The sequence below is a fragment of the Berghia stephanieae genome, chromosome 9 (genome assembly GCF_034508935.2).
Source record: "Berghia stephanieae isolate SIO BIC M18660-M18661 chromosome 9, UCSD_Bste_1.3, whole genome shotgun sequence".
NCBI lineage: Eukaryota > Metazoa > Mollusca > Gastropoda > Nudibranchia > Aeolidiidae > Berghia > Berghia stephanieae.
The window spans coordinates 24,164,402-24,174,563 of NC_088368.1; the positions used below are offsets into that span (position 1 = coordinate 24,164,402).

Below are 10,162 nucleotides of genomic sequence, written 5' to 3' on the forward strand. Positions count from 1 at the left end.
TATATATATATATATATATAATATATATATATATATATATATATATATATATATATATATATATATATATATATATATTAAAAAAACAAACAGCGCTTTTGAATCACACGAGATACATCAGTGTGCTCGTCGCATTGAGAATTGAAAAATGAGATATAAATCAAGAAAATTGACCGGAAAATAAAGAAACTATCATTAAATTTTTTAAAATTGAGCAATATTTTTTCAAAATCAATCTACTAGAAATTTCTTTTATTCCTAAACCTATTTTTGTGAAACAAAGATAAATGTTCTCCTTTTTGCAAGCTGATTCAAACAATGTGGTTTTCAAATTTATCGTATACGTAATCATTTGGAAACTACAGAGAAAGGTGTTTTTGTGTAATCCCTTTCACACACACACACACGCGCGCGCGCACACACACACACACACATACACACACACACACAAACATATACAAACAATACACAAACAATATACATCCCTGGTCATCGATTGCCTATATTATTAATATTAATATATACATCCCATGCTGATCGTCACTACCCCCCCCCCCCCCCCCCCCACACACACACACACCCCAACTATTTCCACCATCCAAGTACCAGCGGCCTTTTCTCTTTGATTTCGTATCATGGTCTACCCGAAGCCCAACACCTCGATCGTTTGTGGGTCAACCCTCTCCCCACCTTCCCCCGTAATCAATTTATAATGTTCTCTCTGTACAGAGCGCCACATGCACAATTATATACTATTGAATGACACTGACCTTGCCCCTCCCCTAACACAAGCCAACAGCAACCCAAGCTATCCTCTATCACGTGACCTTAGATCCGATGCTGCATACCGCTTGAGAGTCTTCACTATCCAGATCTCGTTCATGGTCACGTGAGAAGGCTATATCCGTTCGGGTTCGGCGTTCGGCGTCTCGTTCGGCCCGATTTCGTTAAAAGCCTAATGTCTAATCAATCCCATAATACAGGCAAAACATCTTTGTGTCAATTATAAACACCATGCCAAATCTGGGCTAAACAAACAATTTTTAGAATCAAGTTTAATTTACCAAGCCACAGTCACCGAAACTAAAACAAACAAGCAAGAAAAATATGTAGGACTAACGGAAAATAATTTCAAAACAAGATACAACCTCCACACCTCAACATTTAGAAACACTAACAAAATAACATCCAGAAAACTCCGCGAACATATTTGTAAATTAAAAGATAACAAACTAGACCACAACATTTCAGGGAAAATTTTATCTAAAGCAACAGGATACACACCAACATCAAAACAATGTAGCTTATGCCTGGAAGAGAAATATACTATAATCAAACACCCTCATGAAGCCACACTCAACACGAAAAATGAGATGTACAATACGTGTCTACATCGCCGGAAGTACTTACTAATCAAACCGGAACCACTTCAACAAATAACAACAGACAACAAACCAAACTCATGTAACACACAGTCCTGACGATTTCTGGTTAGGCCTGAAACATCGATGAAGACTGACTCCAACATTGTGGTAAATATTAAATTGATAATTCGCTCCATTGCTACATGTCGAGCACTATCCGTATCATATTTGTATCAAACACGATTCAATACATAAAAGTATATATATATATATATATTATATATATATATATATATATATATATATATATATATATATATATACTGGTCACTCTGGTGACGATGAGTCGATTTGCCCTTTATTATGCACTATCAATATTACATTCATTGTTAACAATCTTTTTTACTTTTATTTGTATTCTCATGCACAGTTTTTCTGATCCAACTCATAAACTCCGAAACCTTAGAATATATTGCTGGGGTTCTCTGTGGTTTCCCATCGCACATTTTCGATCCTGCGGCCAGAACTCCTACCACAAAGGGGATATTAAACTGTCTCCAAATCAGAGGCCCACCAGAATCACCCTTACACGTATCCTGGTCCTCAACGACATCTCTAGGTTTTCTTGTACAAATGAAGCCTCCTCGAGGTTTATCACAATCAGTTATAGATACGTTAATCGTACGTAAAAAAGTGCTGCGTTCTATAGGATTCAAATTCCAAATTCCCCAACCAGAAGCAGTACATATGTCTCCGATTTTTGGATTTTGTCCCCAGAGTGGTAGACACGCTTGTCGAATGTGACTGTACATCGCTGGGACCTTTCTTGGGAGTTTGATGAGGGTTATATCATTGTTAGAAAATTGTACGGCCATGTTTTTGTACAAAATATGATGAAACCTAGGTCTTCTAGGTCTCTTTTCTTTGATGTCAGGTGCACCTAAAATAAAATACACTTCATCAGCAAACATTCCATTCCGCGGACGGAAGCAGTGACTGGCAGTAAGAACCCATCGGTTAGACAGAAGCGTTCCAGCACAGACTCCCACTCTCTTCTGCTTTTTAAACTACAAAACAAAGAAGAAGAAGAAAAATCATGAGTTAAATTAATCTGGAAACTTGAGTTTTTTTTTTTTTTATGAAAAGCGCTTAATGGACTAAGTATTAATTCGGAAAAGGGAATGGAGTAGGCAGTTGTGTTATGATAACAAGAAATTAAGTGTTTAGAGAAGTCCCAGTGACTATAAAGCATATTACTGTGAATTGCGCAAAATGTTAATTCTCCATTGTCCTCTGGAACTTCTGCGCTCCCTTCATTTATTGCTATTGTCTATTAAATATGATACCCGGCCTAAAAAATGGCATTATTTCGGGGTGAAACAGATGTTGAAAAGTGAATTTAAGATTTAACTCTCTCCTTACCGATAAGCTTCAGGATTCTTCGCGGTTGACAGGCTGTAATAACATTGTAGTGTATAACAAACAGAAGTACTTGCGGTTCGCGTGGCCATGATTTGACTACGTCACTATTGGAGGTTCTGAGAGAATCGACGAAACCGCCAAAGTAGTGAGGTAACTTTCGTGGTTACAGTGTGCTTTTTTCTGCACGCCGACAGAAACAAACTCATATTTGAGTTATGGTCTTATGGACGCGACGACGTCTTTAAGTTTAAATGGTTATAAATTAGCCGGGCAATGTGACCATAAAGGAAAACATTAGCTTGTTTGGTTTGACAGCTATCCTCCACCTTCTAATTTACTCCAACATGAACGACTGATTAACCCTCTATTTACCAACAAAAAAAAGCTTTTTACAAGGGGTCACCAGCCAACAGCAACACTAGTTGTAACGTATGGCTACATCTCCACACTTACTGGAATTCTCCAGCCAGTATTTAAATCCGTCACCGCAGTTGAAGACAGCCTCGAAACCTCCCGCCATTCTCGTCACAGGGCAGTGTGAGATTATGCGGTCTGCTGTCTCTGGCGTTCCCTGACAGTATGGACAGTCTGGCTGACAGCAACACTTAACTAGCACGACGAAACATGACGTCTGATAGGCGATATTTTTACAATGATAATTCTGTCAGAGACAGAGCTGTTAACGGCCAGGTACTCATTTTACACCTGAGTATGGAAAGAGAATGTGAATAGAGAGCCTTTTCCAAGGACTCAAACTCAAATATGCGTCGCTCAGAGCGGGACTCGAACTCTAAACCGTCCAGTCATAAAGCAAGTATGACACCACTAGACCACATAGCCGCAACCAACACTGTCAGTACTAGCCCTACTGAAAAAAGTAATAATATTGTCTAACAGGCGTTATGTCTCTTCATACATGTTGAGTGTTGCTGTTGGCGTGACTAGGGCCCCTTGTCAAAATATATTTGAGCACGTTGGTGGACATCGTGCGGCTATGTGGTCTAATAAATAGACACACGCTTACGGATCGGAAGATCCTGTGTTCGAGCCTCGCTCGGTACATAGTTGAGTTCTTAGAAATGACTCTTTATTCACATTCTCTTTCTGTACTCAGGTGTAATACGAGTACCTGGCCGTCAACGGTGTTGTCTCTGTTGGAAAAAAGAATTGTAATATCGCCAAACAGGCGTCTCGTTCTACGTGTTGACGTGTTTGTAAAGCGCTTTTTGAACGTTAAGTGGATATTGTGGTATACACAAAAAGCTCAAGTTAGTAAATGGTTATATATTTAATTGAATAATTTACCTTTGATTTAATATAGTAAATGGGTAGATATTTAATTGAATACTTTACTTTTGATTTAATATAATAAATGGTTAGATATATAATTGAATACTTTACCTTCGATTTAATATAGACCATCCAGGGTTGGGAGAAAGCTTTTACCTTCTTCCCGCCAACCACACGGCCAATGTGCTTGCGACAATCAAACTCCTCCATAACAGAATCAATGTAATGCTGTGCGGCTCTAGGAACTCTCGGGGTGTTGTTGAGATTCGTTTGTGCCATAGGTGTTATGGTGAGGTTATGACTCTGGACTTGGTGTTCTCCTTCTTCTTGAAATTCGTGTCTTTCCCTTGACTCAAAGAAGGATCCAAAGTCTTCACTAGGGATCTGGAGAAAGTACAGTAGTGAAAATTTAAGAAAAAAATTTTAAGCGAGAGTTTTTATATAGCGAAATATCGACTAAACGCGATCAAAGTCTCCACTCGGGATCTGGAGAAAGTACAGTAGTGAGAAATTACGAGAATATTTAAAAACGTGATCATTTATATAGCGGTTTATCTACTAAACGCGCTCAAAGCGCTTTACATGAAGTCCTTTGCCAAGAGCAACGAGTAACATGGAGGACGAGACTCAAAGCCTGTTAGGTGATAGATAATATTACATGTTTTTCCGACAAAGACAACACTGTTGAAGGCCAGGTTCTCATTTAAGACATCCGTAAGGTGAGAAAATGTGAGTCAATATCATTTTTCAAGAACTCATCTATGTGCCGCTCAGCGCGGGGCTCGAACCCAGAACATTCTGATCCGAAGACGAGTGTCATACCACTTTACCATATAGCCGAAGAAAATGAATAAAACAGCTTCAAAATAAACAAAGTACATAACAGGGAACGTTTTGGGCTCAAAATCCTTATTCTGCCAAGAACAGAATTTATGAAAGCATTAATACATCAATTTGAAACCTAGACAAAATAACAGGCAGGGAAATAATTCACATATCTAGTCCGCAATTAGTTCCAAATAGTTCCAAATTGTTTCAAATAGTTCTAAATAGTTCCTAACAGTTCCAAATAGTTTCAAATAGTTCTAAATAGTTCCTAATAGTTCCAAACAGTTACAAATAGTTCTAAATAGTTCCAGATAGTTCCAAATATTACAAAAAGTTACACATAGTTCCAAATAGTTCCAAATAGTTCCAAATAGTTCTAAATAGTTCCTAATAGTTCCAAACAGTTACAAATAGTTCTAAATAGTTCCAGATAGTTCCAAATATTACAAAAAGTTACACATAGTTCCAAATAGTTCCAAATAATTTCAAAACGTCCAACAACTCCAAATAGTTCTAACTTTCACAAAAAAAGAGTATAATAATTAACATAGATGAGTGTCTGTTTGTAATAGCTTTTATTTCTCCGCAAATATTGGAGTTCTACACCAGTGTAAACAAAAATGTATAAGTGCATGACATAATCAGTCAGAAGATGCAAATTTTGGATTTGCATTTTTTTTCATTTTCTGAAAGAATATGCTCATTAGAGCATTTTAATCCTTTTCTTAAGTAAATCAGGTGATTTTTCATGAAGCTATGGTCAGATGTATATGAAGGGTATCCATCAACTTTTTTCAAATTTCATACTTACTGTAAAAATATTTAGAAGTGATATTAAGCTTTGATATTTCCCCAAGATGTACAAAAAGGGTTGATTTAATCATTTATGACAAGAACACATTTTTGATAAGAATTGAGCTCCTAACTAAACTTGGCAAACATTTAAACCATCCGACTAATTATGTCATTCACTATAAAAAATGTGACCTATTGCATCTATCAGCTTTGTCTGGTTTTGTATCTTTCACATTTTTTTTTTAGATTCTTATCAAAGAACTCATTTTTCTTTACTGCGCAATCAAAATAAAAAGAACAAAGATAGGCCTACATTTCTTGATCTAATTTTGAACCAGTTCCCAATGCTACTGAGCGATATTGAGAGCGCGCATTGAGAAATAGTTCAAAAATTAAAACACGGGAGTTCAGGAATTCTCGAGTTTGAGCCTCGCTCGGCGCATAGTTGAGTCCTTGGAAAAGGCTCTTTACTCACATTCTCTCACCGTACTTAGATGTAAAATGTATACCTGATCGTTAACAACGTTGTCTCTGTCGGAGAAAAATTGCAATATCACCTAACAAGCGTCATCTCGCGTTCTACATGTTACATGTTGCTATTGGTCAGGGACGCCTTGGAAAGCGCGTTGAGCACATTAAGTGGATATTGTGCTAAAAGCTCAAGTTTACATAATATATGCAGGTCTGACATTCAAACGCAAATAACCTTGTTCAACATTCGTGACTTGCATGACATTTTGAGTCTTTTTTTTTAGATTTCCATTACAACAATGAGCCCATAATGAATTGACTATCAGACCTGCAAATAAGTGCACATCGGTATGGTAATAAAGTAACGCGCATATTCCATGCAAAATAAGATTTCAGGTCTAACTAAAATCTCGCGGTGTTGAAAATTATAATATCGTACTATTGTGCCTGTGTGTGTTTGTGAGGATGTGTTTGCGTGTTTGTGTGTGTATATTTGTGTGTGTGTATGTGTGTGTTTGTTGTGCATTGGCCTATCTCAGGGCGAGATAAAATGTTTTCAATTCGCAACGTATGAGAAAAGGGATATAAATCAATAATTAAGTAAACAACTGTATTCCTTTTTTACGAGTAACATCCCTTTATTTCTAATTACCAATGCATTAAATTACAATGTTGTAGAAACTTGAGCTTTTATATAGTGCAACATCTACTAAACGTGCTCAAAGCGCTTTACAATGGGTCCCTGACCAACACGAAAAATGTAGAACGGGACATGACTCCTGTTAGGCAATAATGTTGTATTCTTTACCGACAGAGACAACTCTGTTAACGGCCAGGCACTCATTTTACACGACCTGAATACGGTCAGGTAATAGAACAGGATGACATAGAATGTGGAGGAGATTGTGGAGAATGTGGATAAACAGGAGAAGAAAACTATACTTCTTCTTTCAGCTTATCCCCCATTTTGCAGGGTTGCCATGATGAATTGACACATATCCATGCACTTCGGTTCAGAGCATCATCTTTCTCCAGGCACAGTTTTTTTTTTCATATCATCCTTTACCTTATCCACCATCTAGTCTTTTGGCGTCCCTTTTTCCTCTTTCCCGCTAGCTAATTATAAGTCCAATACTTTCCTTTCCACGTAGTACTCCCGCTCTCGTCTCTTTACATGTCCGAACTATTTCAATCTATCTTCTTTCATCTTTATTGATATATTCTTCACTTCAGTCAACCTTCGAATTCGTTCATTTCTCATTTTATCTTTTCTTGTCCAGCCAAGTGACCATCTCAGCATCCTCATTTCTGCCACCTCAACTTTTTTATCTTGATTCTTTGCTGTAGCTGCTGTCTCTAGTCCATATAGCAATGCTGGTCTTACAACTGTTATATATATTTTTCCCTTCAGCTTTGCGGAGATTCGTTTGCCACACATAACTCCAGTTATCGTTACCTCCTTCGAATTATTCCAGCCTGCCTTTATCCTCTTCTTAACCTCCATCTCATTGCCCCCATCTCCTTGGACAGTTATTCCTAAGTATTTCAATTGATTTGTCTCTGGCACATTCTCTTCTCCTATTTTTATCTTTAAGAAGAAAACTATACACCACATTCTAAATCTGCAGAAAAAATTAATAAGCACTTACCGAGTTTTTGGAGAAAACATTTAAAAAGCATAACATTAAGAATAAAAGAATAAGATTACGATAACTAGTCATAACTCTACTGTTTGATATTGAGTTCTTCAAATAACACAAACAAGTTGTCTTTATTAGCTCTCTGACGGTGTGTCCATAATCCTACAGCGCTCTGGTTAAAATATATTAGTGAAACCTAAAATAAACAAATAGTTAAGAGTTTGATGTGTTTTTTTACTACACCCCAGACATCGTTGTCATCACCTCATTGAGGTGGTTAGTAATGATATTTTTTTTTTATTATTTAAAAAAACTTAAAGTTTTACTTCCTGGGCGTTCTGATAGACACAGCAAAAGAAAAGAAAATATATATACACAAGCAAACAATCTTTTTTAAAAAGCAAACACAGGTGTGTGTGTGTGTGTGTGTGTGTGTGTGTGTATGTGTGTGTGTGTGTGTGTGTGTGTGTATATATATATATATATGTCTAAACGTGACATTATGTCTTATCCCGTATTCATTTTTTCTTGGTTTTAACAATGGTATAGGCTATTGTTTTAACTGGGTTTATTTTGTTTGTTTTGTTTTGCAGCCCAAAGAATGGTTTTACGCCGAATCATTGCATCTGAAGCCGTCATGTTCATTTTTTAAAAAAATATTCAACATGATTACAGTCCACAGCTTCAATTGACTTAGGGCTAACCCACATCGGAAACTGACTCCGACGACCCGGCCCTGCCGTCCTCTGCCTTCTTCCCGATAAAGACATCGGGCACGGACAAAATACTAAGAATAAAGAAAAGAGCCGCTAGACATGCCCATACCAAGCTCGAGAAAAAACGGCAGAGGACATCGGGTGCTTAGTATGGGTAGGTCTAGCGGCTCTTCTCTTTATTCTTAGTATTTTGTCCGTGCCCGACGTCTCTATCCGGAAGACGGCAGAGGACGACAGTGCCGGGTCGTCGGAGTCAATCTCCAGTGTGGGTTAGTCCTTAGTATTCATTTCGACACGTTGATATGAGTCATGATTTGATTTGATGTCCAATACTTCCGTATACGAGTCCATTTCAGGGAAATTATAAATTATTCTACAAAATGCGTAAATACGTTAACCTTTTGACTGCGAGAATAATGAATTCCTTTCAAACAAACAAAGAAATAATTAAAGTGATACTAGGCTGCTAGAAGCTGAGGACTGTAAAAAATAATAAGCAAAAATGAATATAACAGCTTCAAAAGAGAACAAAATACCAAACACGAACGTATCCGGCTCAAAACCCTTCTTCTTTCAACCAACAACAAAAACAATAAAGATATAAATACATTACTAAGTTTCAGATAGACGACACATATTTTTCAGGTCCTCTCTGTAGAAAAATCTTGGAAAGTGACTTTCCTAAGACGAGTGTCATTTTAATCGATCGATATTCGAAGGACGAGTTTTCTAGCTAAATTTTTTTAATGCTTGTCTTTTCAGAGTACGACAGACGGCAATACTTGACTGTGACTTTTAAATATTTCTTCGGTTTTACAAAGGATGTGATTTAAATCGCTCGATATTTTAGATAAATAACAATGCGAAAGAGAATGTAAGCTTCAATTTAATATACAAAAACAGATACTATAGACGTTTCGGGTTTTCCCTTTACCAACAAAACAAGGGGGGGGAGAGGGGGGGGGGGGGAAAGTCTCGACGACATGACACAATGACCGACCTCATTCAATTTGCGCATGAAGCGAGTACTCTACCAGCCCAGCTATCGGGACCGCGTCCCGCCCCCCAACCCCCCCCCCCCCCCCCCCCCCCCCCCGGCCCCGAAGATGGACTAATAAAAAATAAACCAAAATTGCATCGTGGTTAATGATCTATTTGTGAAAACGGTAAGAGATGATTCTAAGGTAGAGTGAAACCGACATCCGCTTGCAATGGGATGTAAACAAAACAGCAAGCCTTCCGCATTCCGAATATTGTTTTGACGATCTTAAAATATGAATGAACAATTACAAACGAAGATAAAATGAAAATTCCCTTTTTTTAATCCCCAAAGGGCAAATTTCTCTTCAGCGTCTAGTCCAAAGGAAGACTAGAATAACCTAGACGTCAGCCGCAAAAGAGCGCCGAATAGTGAACTAGTGAGAGGTGGCTTGCTCAAGGCTACACAGCGCGGCGGTTAGTCGAAAGCCTTATCTATAGATAGAATGCGCTTGACCAAGGAGTTCACAACATTGCCATCCGGAAGTATAACGGACCAACACACAAACTCGGTGTAACCATGAACTTTTATAGTCTGGTTAATACAGTTTAGTGAGAACAACTCACAAACGCGGATGGCAAAAACAATAACAAAGGC

General features: G+C 37.7%; 1 protein-coding gene across 1 annotated transcript; it reads right to left on the reverse strand.

The window, feature by feature from the left end:
• Positions 1-1,726: 1,726 nt before the first annotated feature.
• Positions 1,727-7,944, reverse strand: LOC144979327 (tonin-like). The gene is made up of 3 exons (XM_078925961.1): positions 7,820-7,944; positions 4,188-4,460; positions 1,727-2,431 (listed from the first exon to the last, which is right to left on the reverse strand). The coding sequence occupies exons 1-3, from the start codon at positions 7,889-7,891 to the stop codon at positions 1,754-1,756; spliced, it is 1,023 nt and encodes a 340-aa protein (XP_078782087.1). The 5' UTR covers positions 7,892-7,944; the 3' UTR covers positions 1,727-1,753.
• Between the last annotated feature and the right edge of the window lie 2,218 nt (positions 7,945-10,162).

Excerpts from the sequence above, each read along its gene's own strand:
- LOC144979327 (XM_078925961.1), bottom strand. The coding sequence starts at position 7,891 with ATGACTAGTTATCGTAATCTTATTCTTTTATTCTTAATGTTATGCTTT. Across the intron at positions 4,461-7,819 it reads ATGTTTTCTCCAAAAACTCG|ATCCCTAGTGAAGACTTTGG; the intron begins GTAAGTGCTTAT and ends TACTTTCTCCAG. Across the intron at positions 2,432-4,187 it reads TGGTCTATATTAAATCGAAG|TTTAAAAAGCAGAAGAGAGT; the intron begins GTAAAGTATTCA and ends TTTGTTTTGTAG.